The sequence below is a fragment of the Chinchilla lanigera genome, unplaced genomic scaffold, assembly GCF_000276665.1.
Source record: "Chinchilla lanigera isolate Chin_1 unplaced genomic scaffold, ChiLan1.0 scaffold00056, whole genome shotgun sequence".
NCBI lineage: Eukaryota > Metazoa > Chordata > Mammalia > Rodentia > Chinchillidae > Chinchilla > Chinchilla lanigera.
The window spans coordinates 13,191,828-13,210,804 of record NW_004955457.1 but is presented as its reverse complement, the minus strand read 5'-3'; the positions used below and the strand labels follow the sequence as shown (position 1 = coordinate 13,210,804).

Genomic DNA, 18,977 nt, shown 5'->3' with positions numbered 1-18,977 from the left:
TTATTTTGTAAGCACCATACACGCCCCTTTGGAGCCAATGTCTTGTTATATATTCCAGGCTGGCCTTTAGCTAACTATACCTGAGGCTATCCTCAAACTTGGGGCAGTCCTCTTGCCTCAGCCTCCAAAGTGCTGGGATCACAGGTGTGTCACCACACCCAGCTTAAATACCATAAATCTTACAAAACATTTTTACTTTGCTATTGAAAGATTAGCCGAATCTGTGATTCAATTCAAGAAATTACATAGAAAGCGACATATTTTTTAAGTGGGCAATACTGATGACATTTCTTCCAATTACAAAGTAAATATACTCATTGTAGGGGAAAAAGTATAAATGAAAAAATAATAGTCCATCACTCTATCGTGAAAAATAACTACCACTGAAATACAGCCTTCTAGTGATATGCATAGATATATACATGTAATCACCTTTTTTCTGTGGTACTGGAGACTGACCCCAGGGCCTTCATGCTGATCTACATTGCCAATCTTTTCTAAAATTTTGAGACACAGTCTTACTAAGTCGCTACACTGCCCACGCTGGACTTAAAATGGTGATTTTCCTGCCTTAGTTTCCCAAGTGCTGGGATTACACACATTCACCACCACACTTGACTGCACGCACCTATTAAAACAGTGTGCTCACATGTTCATACTGTACTGGTATCTGCTATTTACACTTAAAAGTTTCATAATTTTTTCATATTGTTAAGTTTACTTGGAAGGCCTGGTCCCCTGTGCAGAAGTGTTCCGAGGGCTCTGCTAGTGTCAATGGTCAACCCATTTACCCATTCATAGCCTAATGGGGAGTTGTCAGGAGATGGGAACTTCAGGAGGTGGGCCCTGGCTGGCGGAAGTAGGTCATGAGAAGTGTACATGAAGGGTGTATCGTCTCTGGTCCTTGCCTTTCTTTTTGTTTCCCAGACAGACACCATGGGGTAAGCAGCCCTTCTCCACCATGTGCTCTTGGCCATGATGTTCTGCTTCGTTCCAGGCCAAGTAAATGAGGACAAGTGACCATGGAATAACACCTCAGAAACCATGCGCAAAATAAACTTTTTTTTCTTTAAATTGTTTATCTCAGGTATTTTGCCACAGTAAATATTAGCAGGCTAAACTAACACATTTAATTACTGGGCATTTAGATCATCAATTTTGAACTTTGCAGGTCAATAATCAGCTTTGTAAATATATCTTTGTGTCTATCCTTGGCTGTTGCCTTAGCATTTATCCCAACAGTTTTTTTTTAATTTGTTTTGGTTAAAAGGTACATTTTTAGACCACAGATGTACTCAGCTAATTGTCTTAAAAGACAAGTGGTACTACTTTAATCTTTATCCCTAGTTTGAGGATTTAGATTTCTCAACACATTTTTTTTAAAAGATAGGGTTTCACTATGCAGTTGAGGCAGGCCTTGAACCAACTACAGAGCCCAGGTTGGCCTCGAACTCACGGCCATCCTCCTGCCTCAGCCGCCCGAGTGCTGGGATTACAGGTGTGCACCACCACACCTGGTATTTTCTCAACACTCCTAACATTAATAAGTAACGAACACTGACCCCTGTTCATCCTCTTTTATTATTTCATTTTCTTGACAACTTTATGGAGGATATTTTAATTTGTACCTAGTCATAAATGGAAAAGTCACACTTATGAATCTTAGTTTAGAAAGAACTTGTTCTTAGTCTGGAAAGCTAACTACATAGCAATTAGCTTCCTTAAAAACTGTTTTCTTGGGGCTGGGGATGTAGCTCAGCAGCACAGTGCCTGTCTGGCAAGAGCAAGGTCCTGAGTTCAATACCCAGTACCAAAAAAAAAATTGCTTTGGCGGGGGGGGGGGGGGTTATAGCATTTATTTATTTATAAGTATGCAAAAATAATGAATGTTCATTTATTCAAATAATTGTATTGGCTCAATTATAAACTAGCATATGAGATGTCAGAAAAGTAAAAGGTATATGAGATGCATTCAGATGCAACATTGCATTATACTCCCCTTTGTTCATATTTCTTTAATAAATGCCATCAAGTAACAGTTACCTTCATTTATTTAATGAGCATTTGAATGCTTATTTTTACTTTTATAGTTTATAAAACTCTTATACAATCATTATTCCATTTAACACTCCCACAAATAATGTGAAGAATCAAGGTCAATGTCCATTTTTTAAAGGGGTAAATAGGTCCAAAAAAGGTAAAAACAATAGTCAGGGTTAATCATCCTCTGTTGGGTACACTCAGTATTCTCCCCAACCTCATTTTTCATTCATGTACCAAAATAATAGCATATTAAAAATGTTCTGACTAAATAAAAAAGCTAAGGTATTATTGAGAGAAGAACAACTACAGATGAGGAGGGGCCTCCTAGTTATAGCAGCAATATACCTTTCTCAGACCATTCCAAATATTTAGCAGATAAATCTTAGTAGTGGATTGCTTTGCAGGCTCATAGCTAAGCATAACCTTTGTCTTTGGGCTGTTATCTACTGCTAAATGTTTGCTGGGGCTAGCCAAGCAACAGAGGTATCAGTGTGCTTTGCATACGTGCTATGAGAAAAGTCAGTTCTCTGCTAGACCAGCTGAAGCAAGCTGGTAACATGTGGGAATTTAACCCTGTGTTCACGGTGACAGTGTCAGTACTAGAAAGGAATTGGTGCTCTTCACACTACAGAGGACAACTATCCAGGAAGACCATGCAGTGAGGCTCTTTACCTGATTTCAGGTGTAACAATCTCTGCTGCCAGGCTGTCTGAAGATTCCTGACTGCCCAGGGGCATGAACCCTACAAACACAGAGACATAAATGCAAGATTAACAGAAAGCACAACTATCTCCTTTAATAAAGTGATACAATTCCTGCAGGTAACACTTAAAAATAACAATTTTTCTGACGGAAAAGACTGTCACAGTCTTCATAAGATTATCTTCAACATTTATATGCAGCATTAAGAATATTTATAATGTTGCATAATCATTGCCACCATCTATTTTCAAAGCTTTTCGTTACCTACTTGGAAAGTGTAACTATTAGGCCAAAACTGTCCATTCCACCTTCCCCTGCTCCCCAGTAACTTCTACTTTCATTTCAACCATGTGCCCATTCTAGATACCTTATGTAAGAGGAATAATATAATATTAACAATGAACATTGTGAAAATTAAATTACAGTGGTGTCTTTCATTGTTTAGACAATATTCCTGATGCCCAGAATTAAGGGGAAAGGTTTATACAGCTCACAGTTTGTGGAGGTTTCAATTCATACATGGCTGGCTCCAAGGCAGAGTGGCATGTGGCAGAGGGCAACAGTTCATGGTGGTGGAAAACAGTAAAAGCAGCAAGGGCAAAAAGGGAAGAGGAGCAGAAAGAGCAAGCCTCCTTCCCTCCTTTATATTATATGCAGACTACCTGCCCTAGGGTGGGTGCAGCACTCACATCCATAACTCCAGCATTGGACCATGAATCAATCAAAAATTCTAAAAGCCCACCCCATGACTACGTGAAGCTTTGGAGAGACATCTAGACACAAACCATAACAAATGGTATAAGAGATACTGGAGTCTGGATGTAGAGCTCAGAGCACTTGCCTAGTGTGAGTGAGGCCGTTAGTGCCGTCTTCAACACCACAAAAGAAAAGACACCACTATAATTTAATTTTCATAATGTTCATTGTTAATATACAGAAACAAATCCCAAGCTCTGCAAGAAAAAGACAAGCGCGCGTGCGCGCACACACACACACACACACGCGCGCGCACACACACGCACAGCTAGATCTGTTGACACCATGCTGAATGGCAGTGACAAAGTAAACATCTTTGCCTTATATGATCTGAGAGGAAAAGTACTCAGTGTTCATCATTAAATATAAGATTAGCTATATGTTTTTCATAGATACCCTTTACTAGAGACTGAGAAAGTTTCTTTCAGTTCCTAGTTTGCTGAGTGAGTTTATCAAGAATGGTATCACCTACTTTCCTAACTTAATGATACACACATCTGCCCAAGGCAGACATACACAGATGAATGAGAATGCCATTCCTGCAGTGCTTAACTTTCAGACTGTTTCAAAATTCATTATTTCAAATAATTCCTTAAATCATTAAGGTAAATTTCTGGTGCAAAACTACTGCTCAAAAGATACATATACTGCTGGGCATGGTGGCACATGCCCACAATCTCAGTACTTGGAAGGCTAAGGCAGGAAGAACACTGTGAGTTTGAGGCCAGCCTGTGCTACACAGTGAGTTCTTTTTATATATGTATTTTTTATTTTAAAGAGAATAGTAAGTGAGACACAAACAAACAAAAAATAGAATAATAGCAGCATACCAGTATCACAAACATAAGCAAACCAAAGCAAGAACATTTAAAATGATACAGGGTTTCAAGGCAAAATAATACGAATTAACAGTGGTGGTTACAGTACATATCACTATCCTCAACTATGTTGCTCACATTACCAGATGTAAGAATGGAAGATTGTTCAAACCATTAAAGAGAATAGGCCAGCCTGGACTACAAAGTAAGACCCTATCTCAAAAGAAAAGAAAAAAAAGGTATGTACATAAGGTTAAAACACAGGTGGTTTTAGGTAGCAAGAAATAAATGTGAGTTTTCTGCCTTTTCTTGACAAAATAGGAGCTAAGAGCAAAAATGTTATAAGGGTCAGTTTAGACCCTTAAAATTTTGGAAAAAACTTATATAGACCTGATTACAGACAAATGAAATTAACACCAGGGAGCAATGAGGATTCAATTATAACAAGAAGTGTGCATTTTTGGTAAAGATAATCAAAGAAGATATAATTTTCTTTCACTGGCTTTAGTAATTTGGGATAGAGAGAAAATCTTTAGGCTAGATGAATTGGGTTTTTTTTTTTTTTTTTTTGGTTTTTCGGTTTTTCTCCGGTACCGGGAACCGAACTCACGACCTTGCGCTTGCCAGGCAGGCGCTTTGCCGCTGAGCTAAATCCCCAGCCCCCTGAATTGGGTTTTGACATATTTGGTCTAGAAACAAGTCAAAAGGATGAGGAAAGGCAGCATCATGAGAACACAGTAAAATGATATGCAGACTGGGTAAGCAAGAAGATAAGGCCAGGAGAGAGCTGGCTTCAAAGAGAAAGCTGGAAACTGGAAAGAGAGAGATGAGCAAGTTTTTAGAAAGCATGCTGAGGAGGAAATAGAGGCTGTGGTCACAGAAAAGGAGAACTCCAGTTTCAGGTAACTGCAAACCCGTGGGCTGCTTACTGGTGTGGGAGTGAAAGACTACAGGTGTGCAAGTCACCAATCAATTCCCCCAGTGCCCAACATGAGGACAATGCGGCAGGCACACCTCATCTTCAGTGGTGATCTTGCCCTGTGATGAAGAATAGTTTTTGGATCTAAGTCTCTGAATGTATTAAAAGCCACTCCATTTTTCTTATGTGAAAAAAGCCTGACTAATTTAGAAAGCTTAATATATTTTAAAAGTGATCCTGAGAGGCTTTTCAGAATACAATTTTCTACCTTAAAAAAGGTAAATTAATAAATGCATTTCATCTAATAAAACTCAAATGTTTATGTGTTTGTTTTATAAGGTTGGCAAGTAAATCTAGTCCAAAAACTATAATCTGTGTGTCATAATATCTGGGAAACAGCTAAAAAATTTTATTGCCTCTAATTTTTCATTTTTATCTATTAAGGCGATCATCTCAAAGTAACCCTTATGCTTGCAATGATCTCAGAAATAAAGCATGTTTGGGCTACTAAAATGTTTTACCTTGAGCTGTCAGCTGCCCTTCTTGAGCCTGTACACAACGAAGCTCTTCAATGGTTTCTTTCAGCGAGTCCCTTTCTGTTCTTAACCTCTGACAGACACCAAGACAAGGAAGATTAGCTTCAAGTTTTATGAATATATTCACCTGCGTTCTTTGCCTTAGCTAATAAAATGACAAATAACAGTGAACACGAGTATGTTTTACCTTTTGATCTTTTATGGAAAGATTACAGAAGGAGAAAAAGACATTTTTTCTTTAACTTAACATCAGTGAACAAGGTAATACGTTATCCATAGTCAAACATAAGCAAAAAAGCTATCTACTACATCCTTAACATGGTTCTTATTAAACATAAAAGATGAAAGGATAAAATGAAATATTCCAAACCACAGAGCAAAAAAAAAAAAAAAAAAACAACTTGAAAAGATCCAAAATATACTCAACAAGAAGTATCCTCTATATTAATCCTCCAGCAAACAAAAGGGCTACCTAAACTTACAGAAAGTAAAGAATACAACAATGTAAAAATAGTAGGAATAGAAAAGATAAACGTATTAAAAAGTTCAGAATGCAAGTACAAATGTTTCATCCCATCTTTTATTTTAGATATATTTCTAAAGTAAATGGAAATTAATTTGAAAATGAATAGAATCTCTAATTTTCTAAATTTTCATAGATGACCTTAATGTAGTCAAAACATGAGTTAATATTAGTCTTAATCTTAACAGCATTGAAAACCAAAAGGTCTAACACATATAAAGTACTCACATCCTTTTCTTTTTGAAGACTGTCAACTTTTTCCTTTAGACGTTTATATTCAAAATCTAATTTATCTGCTTTCTTTGATTCTTCAGATAATCTATTTTGTAGTTCTACTACCTGGTACAGAAAGATAATGTTAAGTTTTATAATTTGAAACATTAGAAATTATCCTATGGGAGCTAGGAGTTTAGCTTAGGGGTAGAACATGTATACAAAGTCCTGGGCTTTTATCACCAGCACTGCTCCTCTTCCCGATAAATAATCTTATTTTCTTCTGTAGGTCTATGAAGACATCTTCCTTATCAATACTCAAATAAATGAATATAATCCACCAGCTTAATACAATGGAGAGAACTAAGAATCAAAATCTGCCTAGATACCACAGGTTCCTAAACCAGAATCACTAGAGTAACAACATTAAAACTATAAATCTGTAGAACTTTCTTTTTCAACAATACAGAGAAGTGGGTAGTCTGAAAATCTTTCAATATTAAAAAGAGAAACAGAGAGAAAAGGGAGGAAGTGAGGAAAAGAGGAAGAGAAGGAAGAGGAGAGAGGAGGGAATGGAAGGGAAGGAAAGGAGGGAAGGAGACAGGGAGCAGATCCTAGGACAGGGAAATCCAATCACACAGCTAGGGTCAAAAGAGGTTAAAACCAAAGTGGGAGATGAGGTTCCCTCAGGAGTTATGGGTGCCATGAGAGACCAACTACCCTTAACAGGAACCTTGAGCTCTGAGTCAACAGGAGTCAAGTGGGTATTAAACCTCCTTGGGATATAAAAGATGATGAGGCAGTAAACAGGTGGGTTAGGGGAAAAACCCATCAGCTACCAAGATAAATTTGGTTTCAAAGAGCCTAACTTGGAAACCTGTACCCGTCAGTTAATGGATTTGTGTTTGAACTTTCATTACTCTTCTTGTCCAAGAAAACCTAAACCAAGCAATTAAAGTGGTCCTGGTTGGTGGTGGTGTAGAAAATTTGTCTTAAGCAAACACATATTGTCTGGTCAAACCAAATCTCAATTCAGTACCACCAGGGTTCCACAAGATAAAGATGAGCCAATGTCAAAATGACAGGCCACAATTTTAAATAGGCATAATAAACAAAAATCACCATTAAACATAATAGTATCAGCAAAATAGAGGAATAATAGCTTCAAAAATTTCAAATTGGAATTATACAAAACATATATTCTAGGTTTAATACTTAAAAAATAAATAAATCTAAATTATAAAAATAAAAGACCAGAAAGAATGACCAGAGAGGTTTTAAAGAAGGCACAAAGAAAACCCACAGAAAAAAAAATTTTAGAAATATTATCATAAAAAAGTATATTAAGCACCAGATCAGAAACAGTGTATTATGCACTTTCATGAGTTATTTCTACATATAGGTTTCTTTCTAATTCTCAATCTGATTAGTTCTGAAAAACATTTAATCATCTTTTCCTCCATACAGTGCTTTTCTTGCTGGGCTAGGAGCATGGCCTATAGTCCAACTATTTGGAAGGCTGAGGCAGGAGGATCACAAGAAAAGAAAAAAAAGAAGGATGGGAGTGTGGGTGGGTGGCAGGCAAGTGGGGATGTAAATCAGCACTCAGAACCACAAAAAATATTTTCTTCTAATCAATTCTTTCTGTTTTCTCCTCAGGAACAATAATTAGATAATTCCTCATTTTATAATGTAACAGTTTTTTTCAGACTGTATTTTAGGTAAATTATCATGACATATTCAAATTCATTAAATCTTTCAATTTTGCTGTAAATTTAAAAATTTTACTCTGAAGTACTGAAAACACACCTCCATTGAAAAGCTTGGCAGCCATTCATGATATTTGTTCAGGGCTGCTGTACTAAAACATCAAGAATCAGAAACTTGCAGTTTTACAGAAATTCTTTCTGAGAATGGTAAAAGAGAAACCACTCTCCATCTGAGTTAATGGAGGTAGTGTACGTTCCAGACCAACACAAGGTAAGGAAGGCATATAAGGTAGCAAACTGCAAGTGAGTTATAGGGGCAAAATATTCTAAATAAAATGGGTGTGGTGGCACACATGTGTAATCCCAGTTAACTGGCAGGCTGAGACAGGAGGACTGCCAGTTGAGGCCGGCCTGAGCAACTTGGGGAGACCTTGCCTCAAAATAAAAAAAGAAAAAGGATGTAGCTCAGCGGTGGATCACCTTGGTTCAGTCCCTAGTAACACACACTCTCTCTCTCTCTCTCTCTCTCTCTCTCTCTCTCTCTCTCTCTCTCTCACACACACACACACACACACACACACACACACACACACAAACACTCCTAAAAATTTGAAAGTAACAAATGAATACATTGTCACCAGGCTAAATTTGTTTTAGGACTGTAAAGATGGTGTTATGGTTGAAACATTGTGTCAACTTGGAGAATCTAGAGGTTTGGCTAAGTGACTCAGCAGGAAGCCAGGGTGCTTACTTTGTATACATCCTGAGCCTGTGGAAGAGGAGGACATGGAGATTATGTGAGAGCTACACCCCCTGAGGTGGGGGTAGCCTGTTTACAAAGTAAGGCAGGGAAAGAAGCTGCTTGCTGCCATTCCTCCTTTTTGCTCTGGCTGCTTTGCTGTTCGGCTGCCATTCCCCCTTGCTCTTGTTGCTTTGCTACTTTCTGCCTGGGAGCCAGCCAAGTATGGACTGAAACCTCCACAAACTGTAAGCTAAATAAACCTTTCCTTCCTTCATTTTGGGCGTTGGGTATTTTGTCTCAGCAACGAGAGAAAAGTAACCAAGACAGATGGTTTAAGATTAGAAGATCTATTATAACTAATCATATTAGTAGAAAAGAGAAGTATTAAGATTCCCTCAACAGATACAGAAATAATAGTTTATTAAATGCAACATCCATTTAAGGTAGAAACTCTTTTTAAATAAGGAATACAACTAACCTATAGGAAAAACTGTGGGATAAAAATTATTAAAAATATATATACTTTTAAAGACAAAGTTTCACTGCGCAGTTCAGGCTGGCTTCAAACTCACAACAATCCTCCTGCTTCAGCATGCTAAATGTTGGGGTTACAGGCATGCGCCAGCAGGCCTGGAGTGATAAAAAATTATTACTTGCACATAAAAAAACTAAAAATGAGAGAAAGCACTACATTTTAAAAAGTAGGTAAAAGGAAAAAATAGTCAATTTGCAAAAGAAATATGGTTAGTAAATACATTCTGAGTAATACGCAACATTTTATATTCATCCAACTGGCAAAACCTAAAAGTCCTGACAATAAAGTACTGTGTTGATGATGATGGGGACCAAAGGAATTCATAAAAAACTACTCTGGAATATAATCACTCTGAAAACAAACTGTTAATAATTCATTACAGCAGATATTCTTAAGGAAACCTTCGTGCACATATACACAGAAGACATGATCAATAGTATTCACACTGGGATTTCCACCCTGCCCCCCCACACCGGTGGGGGTGGTTATTATTCTCTAGGTTCTTCACCCGTAAAATAGGTAGATTTTTGATATAGTCACTTCGTGCGATGTTGTCTGCTGGGAAAACGGCCAGGATAAAGCTAAGCCTATCAATATAAATGAATCTCACAAATACACTACTGAGGAAAAGAGTGAATTATATGAGTATTTTCACTGAACCATTTATATAATGTTTTGAAACATTTAGGGGGATCTTTTTGAGATTGGGTCTCGCTATACAGTTCAGACTGGCCTTAAGCTCACTTTGTAGCCTAGGCTGGTCTTGAACTTGCAATGATCCTCCTGCTTCAGCCTCCTGAGTGCTGGGATTACAGGTGTGCACCACCACACCTGGCAATTTTTAAGGATAAATATGTATCCAGTAAAAATATAAACATACCTATGGGAATGAAAGTCTAAAAACAGCCCCTAGATTACCTGTACACAGAAGAGAGCATGTTTTACTTTCATAGCATGTGCATGTCCTGTGTTATTCTTTCACTGTTGTATATTTATGTATTATAGTATAAATTTAAAAACTGAAAAAATGAGATCTACTATAGGAACCAATCAATATAACCTCTATATAAGACCTACATTTAAAGTTCTTTAAATGTAAATAGTGGTAAATGTAATTAAAGTTAAAAGCTGTCAAGTCAGGAGCATTCTGACAAACTCTCAGTGAGTGTGTATGTGTGTGTGTGTGTGTGCGCGCGCACGGAGGGTTTGCTGCTACTGCAGCCCTCATGAAGAACATGGCTTTTGTTCTTACCTGTCTCTTGTATGTCTCAAGTTGACTTCGAGCTGCATTGGCCTTTCTTAACTCTTCCTCTAGACTAACAGTATTCTGCATATACATAGTATTTTTCTCCTCTAAGAGTTTAACCTGCCGTCTCAAATCGCCAAGGTCTTCCAGTTTCTTTTTATAAGATTCCACCTGACCTTCTAGTTTAGACACTTTATCAGAAGAATGTCTGGAATGAGATGGGAAATTAAAAATCAGAAACACATCCACAGTTGTAAAGCTGCTTGAGATAATGTTAAACCCAGAGAGATCACCAGGAAACAACATACTCTTAACGAAATTACAAAATGAAAGGAGACCCCAGGTCTTTTATTCAGGTTATGAAAAATGACCAAAATTACAACAAAATATATCAAGAATGATATGTAATTTAAGAAAAGTAGGAAGAGGTAGCCATCAGAGTAACATTTAGCACACGAGTAAAATGAAAGCTGTAGAGTGTCCAAATGATTTACCAATGAGTATGTCATGACATCATAGGAAACAGGCTTTGAAGCCTGTTTTAGGGGGGAATATGCAGTGGCAAATTTTAGGGATCTAAGGGGAGAATATAAATTTTATCTTATGTGATCTAAGTTTGGTTCTGGAAACAAGAGAATAGTAAGTCTTTATTTTAAATATTAAAGAGACGTTGTGTGTGTGTGTATGTACAGGTTCAAAATGAAAAGAGGGGGCTGGGGATTTAGCTCAGCGGCAAAAGCGCCTGCCTGGCAAGCGCAAGGTCGTGAGTTCGGTTCCCGGTACCGGAGAAAAACAAAAAAACAAACAAAAAAAACAAAATGAAAAGAGAAATGATAATTGATACAACATAGTCCCTAAGTATGGTCTGTGACCCCTAGTAATTAATCCTAAAAGATGTCAGCATTCTAAAGGCAAATAAGATGTGTGGGAATTCAGGGAAGTTCAGGGGAGCAGGAGACAGGGGCCATGGAGAGTTCAACAGGTCACAGGCTCTTTCCTCTGAGCAATCAGCAACAGGATCATCTACCGAGACTAAGGCATGAGGATGTGTGCGGTATGTGGGCAGAGATGTGGGCAAACTTATGAGAGCAGAGAGAACAATGTACAGATGCATAGCGGAATGGCAGGCTGGAAGAAAAATCTAGTGATGAGATCATGAATCTATAGTAGGACAAAATTTTATCACTATATGATTCTCTGTACATTTTCAGTTATCAAAAAGAAAATGTGGAAAACAGAGAAGGCTGGAGTGATTCAAGAGAGGACAAGAGACATGTAAGAGACATGGTAAGAAGTGAGGTGCCTGAGAGAATGGCAAGATGAGTGTCCAGCAGGGAAATGAAGCCTTATGATGTGATGTGTGCTAACATCTAAGAGCAAGGCAGACCCAGTGCCTGTAGGGCTCAGAATTAAACAACAGGGGTAGCAAGAAAAGCTCTGGAGCTTTATAAGTGCGAGCCATGGTTATATGCTAATTTTTCTATTAAACAAATATGTAATGGATTTGCCAGATCTTTCCAAGTATTTACAAATATAAATTCATTTGATTCTTCATACAAACCTGAGGTTTGTACTTCCATTTTACAAATGACAAAATGGCTGCACAGAGGTTAAATAAATGATGCCTCTAAACCCAGGTAGTCCGGCTCTGAAAGATGCTGTTCAGAGAGCCTAGAGTCTTAAAATGACAGACAGAACTGCTCTGTCTAAGATCCCACACAAAGGAAAGACTGCTTACCTAAGAACGTCTATCTCATCCTTTAGAGACTGGGCTTCATCAGCTAAAGCAGTTAGCTCATCATTCTGCTGCCGAAGTTCAGAGATCTCCTTTTCTAACTCTTCACAGCGTATTCGATAATCATCTTTGGCTGCTTCTAGTCTGAAGCCAAAACAAAATAGATCAAGAAAGTACTACTTATTGTCTCATAATTTTCTAAATAAATTAAAATAAGTAAAATAAATAAGTAAAATAAAATAAAAACATGAAACATGGGAATAAACTCTTGGTGAACATGTCTCAATTTGTGGCCACAAGATGTATTTCCAAACCCTAACTTCATGAAAAGGGTTCCCTGGTTCCAAGGTTTGGAAAAGGTCACAACTGGTGACCACTGTACTGATGAAAAGTTAGACCCCAAAATGTTCCCCAATACTGCAGATGTAAGTTTAAAGATTTATTTTTTGATTAGGAAATTAAAATTTATTCCTTGAAAATTTGTGAAGTATAGAAAATATAAATCATATATTAATCCAGACAGATAAGTACTGTTAATATTTTGGAAATGCATCCTCCAGTCTCACTTCTGTTGATATTTTCTCCTTAAAAATGGGTAATACTATTCCTACCTCTAATTAAGCAGATTGGTTTACTTAACATACATCCTTCCTTTGATTTACATGGCTTTTCATCTCTTCTTTCACCTTATGTAGTTAATTATTTACTTCACCCTCAGCCTTTTTTGACTTTTGAGACAGGGTCTATATTAAGTTGTCCAGGTTGGCCCTGAACTTGTGATCCTCCTGCCTCAGACTCCTGAACACCTGGAGTACCTGGTATGTGCCACCACACCCAGCCTAATATACAGAGTTCTGAGTGTTACGTAATGCAATTGATTAATCTTACATTTCAGAGTTTCTGCTTTTAGTGTACAACTAAAGTTTTCTTCTCTCAAGCCAACATTTTGTTAGTACTTCTTCTACTGGTTTCACTTTTAAGGTTTTAATTTCCTTGGAATTCTTTTTAGTATATAATGAAATGCTGGAATCTAACTTTTCTTGCCAAATAAGCTACGCTAAACCATTTAGGGAACAACTGAAACTCTGTCAGTTATAAAATAATACCTTTATCATATTAGGCATTTTTGTATGTTTAGATCTGCATTTGTGTCACTGGATTGTCTTTTATTGTACCAGTACTAAACTAACAAAGATGAAACAAAAGCATTATATCTGACTATACCAAGACTAGTTAATAAAAAATACTAAACTGTATAGCAATGATAAAATATTTGAGGTAAGGCACTTCAAAACGTAGTATTACAAAATGTGTTCTGAAGTCGTAACAGCACTAATCACTATTGCCTTAATAATGAAAATGTAACTTCCTAAGCCATTTAAAGATGAGCCACAATTTAGGGAAGGTGTAAAGTCAGGCTTGGATCTTATCCACTGAATTTTTCTTACAAAATTAAGATGTGGACAGCGTTCTCAACCTTTCTGGTTTGAGGACCCTTTTACACTCTGAATTACTGAGAACACTAAAAAACTTTTAGTTGTGCAGGTTTTAATCTATTGATATTGTCGTATTAGTAATTAAAACACTTAAATATATTTACTTAGCTCATCTGAAAACATAATAAATCCACTATGCTAACATAAACGTTGTGTATGACAAATCTGTTTCATAAAGCTAAGAGGTGAGAAGGGTAGCACTGTTTCACACTGTTGTGATTTATAACTGGCTTAGCAGAATACAGCTGGGTTCTCCTGTTTCTATATTCACCTGCTGTAACATTTTGTTTTTTGCTGAAATAAAGAAGATTCACCCTTGCACAAGTATGTAGCTGGAAGAAAAGACCTTGAAGACTCTTAAGTGGTCTACAAGAACCATCAGGGTCCTTGAATCATATTTTGAACTATTGATGTAGAACACAGGAAATGCAGACCGTAAGTTTTCTGAGAAAACTAAGCTTTTCCTTCCTTCCTGCTTTTCTTTCTTCTCGTCCTTCCTTCCTCCTTCCTTCCTCTCTTTCTCCCTCCCCCCTTTGTTTTGCTATATCCCCAGCCCTTTTTATTTTTTAAATTTTAAGAGAGGGTCTCACTAAGTTGCCCAGGCCAGGCTCAAACTTGCAATCCTCCTGCTTCCGCTCCCCAGACTGCTAGGATTACAAGCATGCACAACTATGCCCAGCTAAGATAATCTTTCCTTTTTTTCTTGTTAAGGCACAATGAAAAAAAGAGAAAAATATATCCAGCAACATTTTTATGGAGGAATAAAACAGCAGATACATTACTATATTAAATTACTGAATGATACAAAAATCTAACAGATATCTAATTTCTGTTTTAAAACTAGAAATCTAAGCCAGGCGTGGTGATGCATGCCTACAACCCCAGCACTTGGGAGGTTGAGGCAGGAGGATTGCCATGAGTTGGAGGTTAGCCTGGGCTACATAGGGAGTTCAAGACCAGTCTCTGCACCACACAGCAAGATCCTGTCTCAAAAAACCAGCCAGGCAACCAACCAACACACCCACCCACCCACCCTAGAAATCTATGGCTAGACAAAACAATAGGTCAGAATGCACCTTTTAGTAAATCATAACAAAGGGATCCTCCTTCTTTTCTTTTGTCCTGCTTTTCAAGAAGTTATATCCAGGAGAAAGCCCCTTTTAAGTCCTACCTGTCCTTTTTTTTAAGTTTATCTTTATAAATTGTGTACCAGGCCTTTGTATTGTATCCCTTTAAACTGAGTGCCTGGAAAGGACATTAGTCTATTTAAATACCTTCCTCTATCTTTTTATGACAACAGGCCCTTTAAAAAGATACACCAGGTGTAGAGAGCTTGCCCAGCATGCAGGAGGCTCTGGGTTCCATCCCCAGCATGACATGTACAGACTCAACAACAAAAAAGGGAAAATACACTTTGAAATCTCTATCCTGAAGTTTGTGGTCTATTTTACTCAATTATTTTTTAAAAGTAATTTCAGATTTTGGGTGAATTTAATCTTTTTGATGATTATTCCAAGTCTCCTTCATGACCCTTCACTAGCATTCTTTCTGTTTTCCTCTTAGTATATTCTTGTGTCTTTGACTGCCACGAAGCAGCAGGGCAGGGCAGGGTAGGTGGAGGTGAATCAGGTGTGTGGGATGCAGAGTTGGCATTTAGTTTCTTTCTTTCATTCATTTACTTTGCAGGTATAGCATTCTGCCCTTATGAAATGTTGAGGGTGTAGCTTTGTTAGAATTTTTCCTATACAGGAATTTTTTTTTTTTTCTTTGTCTTTTTGAAACAGGGTCTTGCTATGCAGTTTAGGCTGGCCTTGAGCTCGCTTTGTAGCCCAGGCTGGTCTCAAACTCACAATGATCCTCCTGCCTCAGCCTCCTGAGTGCTGGGATTACAGGCGTACGCCACTGTGCCCAGCAAATTTTTAATGTTATGTGGGAACATTTTGGTACTTGTTATCTACACAGCCCTCTTGGCCTGCAGTTACCTAGAAGTCCTAGTATTACATTCTCTTTTTGAGACAGGGTCTCACTATGCTGTTCAGGCTGGCCTCCAGCTCCCTGCTAGGATCATAGGCATGAACCACCAAGCCTGCCCTAATATTACATTCTTTAAATGACAGTTAACAAATTTTTTAAGGTTACATTTTAATAAGTTTTTACCTAAACGTTTCTTCTTGTAGTTGTTCTAACTGAGTCTGGAGCTGCAAATGTCTTCTTCCTGCTGGACTGTTGGGATCTTCTATAGAATCAGACTGATTGAGCCTTTCCATTAATACTTGATTTTCTGCCAATAAGCTACTCTTCTCCTCTTGCAATGCTGCAACCTGTTGGAATACAGAAAGACAGCAGTTATTTCATCCAGTTATGCTGGCATCAGCTCAATCTATGAAGAAGTGCAATCACCTCCATATACACATTTATATTACTTTGCAATACTACACACGCAGAGTAAGCAAGAGTTCATTCATTTATTTTGAAAAGAGGTGTTGCTATATTGCCAAGGTACATCAAACTCTAGGTCTCAAGGGATCTTCCTGCCTCAGCCTTCCAAGTAGTAAGGACTACAGGTGCATGCCATGACATCTGGCTTTATTTCACATTTTAAAAACACCACCAAGACTGCACAGATGGCAAATAAGCACACAGAAAGATAGTCTGCATTGGTTACCAAGGAAGTACAAACCCAAGCCACAAAATTATCACTGGATTTCACTACAACAGATAAAATTAAAAGTACTAACTATACCAAGTGTGGGCAAAGATGAGAACAGAAGTCTCAGACACTTCTCACAAGACTATAAAATATTTCAAACACTGGACAACAGCTCAGCAGTTTCCTGAAAAACTAACATGTAGCTACCATATGATTCATCTAGCCATTCTACTCCTAGGTATTTATGCCAGAGAAATAAAAGTACATGCACACACAAAGAGAAAAAAAACAAAAGGTTTCAGTTGCTTTATTTGTAACAGAAATAGCACAAAAGTTTATCAAGTGAATGGATAACTAAATTTTGGTGTACCTGTTTGATAGAATACTATTTGGCAACAAAAATTTTAAATATTAACACTAACAGCATGGACGAATCTCAGAACAAAACAAAACAAAAAACAAAACAAAACAAAACAACTGTATGACTCCTCTTAACATAATCCTAGGAAATGCCAAGTTAATCTGTAGTAACAGAACACAGACCTGGGGACTTGCAGGAAGACAAGGGCCACAGTGAAACTTCTGAAGAGTGATAGGCTTACTATACTGATTATGGCAATGGTTTCATGTTTATATGTTAATCAAAATGTGTCAAAACTGTATACATTAACTGAGTTTACTGTATATCAATTATATCTTAATAAGGTACAGCAAAAATTGCCTGCTCTTCTTGTCTCTTTCCCAGTCCCCATTTTCTCCTGAACATGTTTAGTTGGGCTGTTGGCCCACCATTTCATTGTTCTGCACAATCATCAAAGACTCCCTGTCACTAAGATCCTCTGACGACACTGACAGGATCGATACTCCTTTTGAAGTATTTTCTTCCCCTGGCTTCCACAACACCTTACTCTCCTGCATTCTGTAACCAACTCACCTTCACCTTATTCTCCTGAGTTGATTTCTTTCCTTTTCCCTAAAGTGTCTAGAGCTTTGCTTTTCTAAGCATAGTGACGGCTTCCAGTTACCTGGGTGTAAACCAGGAAACCATCGATTTCTAGTCTAAAACACTGAATTTGAGATCATTTCCACTTACATGTCCAACAGGCATCTTAAATTTAGATTTTCTAAGTGGAACATTAAAAAAAGTGATACATAATAATTGTACATATATCTAGGGTACAGTTTGTGTGATACTGTCACACATGTATATAATGTGTAAGGTTCAAAGTATGGTAATTAGCATGTCTATCATCTCAAACTTAACATTTTTTGTATTAGGAACATTCAAAATTCTCTCTTCTAGCTATTTTGAAAAATACAATAAAGTACTGTTAACTATAATTTCCCAATGGCTTTGTACCTTACTTGGTCTTTACACAGACCAATATGAAGCCTCTTCAGAATACCTACCTCTTCCTGTATTTTTGCACTCTCTCTTCTATTCCTGCTATTTTCATCTTGGTGGTTTTGAATATACCAAGTTATATTCCTATCTTAGGGCCTTTGCACCCACCGTGTGCTTACCTTGTGATTCTCTTCCCCTAGAAAACTTGCTACTCTTAACTTCCTCAGGATTTTACTAATCACCCTCTTCTCATGGGGGCCTGTGTTGACAACCCAACTGAACATACTCCCCTCACCTTGTATTCCTCAAGTTTATCTTGTGTGCTTCATTAAGTGATGGACTGACTGCAGTTACTGGGACTGTCCTGATTCCCTACTCCTTATTTCATCCTTCCTTCTCCTTTTTTCTTTTCTGTGGTACTAGAGGTTGAAGCCAGGGCCTTTGCACTGAGCTATATCCCCAGCACTTTTTTATTTTTTATTCTGAGATGGTCTCAATTGTTAATCTGCCCAGGCTGAGCTTAAACTTGTGATTCTCCTGCTTCAGCCCCCCAGATTATGTATTTTTTCTTTAGAACACGTATCACCACATAACATACTATTATATTTATCATCTGTCTTCTTTGATGGAATGGAAGTACTTTGGGGTCAGAGATGTTTTACCTACTTCTGTCTCTTTCTCCCTTTCTTAACAGTACATGACAGACACATGGTGGGTGTTCAGTAAATGTTGCTCAGTAAATCTGAAATGTCAGCTCTATGCTTGTCATGTTTCTAAAATTGCATGTGGTCTACTACTGAGCTACACCCCCAGCTTCCCAATACTCATCTCTTTGCTGCTGTTTTCTAAGGTTAACTGTACACTGGTCAGAAGTATGCTCTACATCACAGATCCTTCAATTTAATCAAGAATTAATAACCTGACGTGGTAAATTTAATGATGGCTGAATGTTTAATATAAAACTTGAACATAACACTAGAATTATCACACTAGCTATAAGGCTGGGGTG

General features: G+C 37.6%; 1 protein-coding gene across 2 annotated transcripts in view; it reads right to left on the bottom strand.

The window, feature by feature from the left end:
* Hook3 (hook microtubule-tethering protein 3) overlaps window positions 1-18,977 on the bottom strand; it is a gene marked incomplete at its 5' end in the record, with an annotated part of 100,512 nt that overhangs the window by 38,720 nt on the left and 42,815 nt on the right. For both annotated transcript variants that reach the window (XM_005397072.2, XM_005397073.2), the window contains 6 exon segments: window positions 2,716-2,785; window positions 5,760-5,847; window positions 6,526-6,636; window positions 10,749-10,950; window positions 12,481-12,621; window positions 16,131-16,294. In XM_005397072.2, coding sequence (XP_005397129.1) covers window positions 2,716-2,785; window positions 5,760-5,847; window positions 6,526-6,636; window positions 10,749-10,950; window positions 12,481-12,621; window positions 16,131-16,294 — 776 coding nt within the window.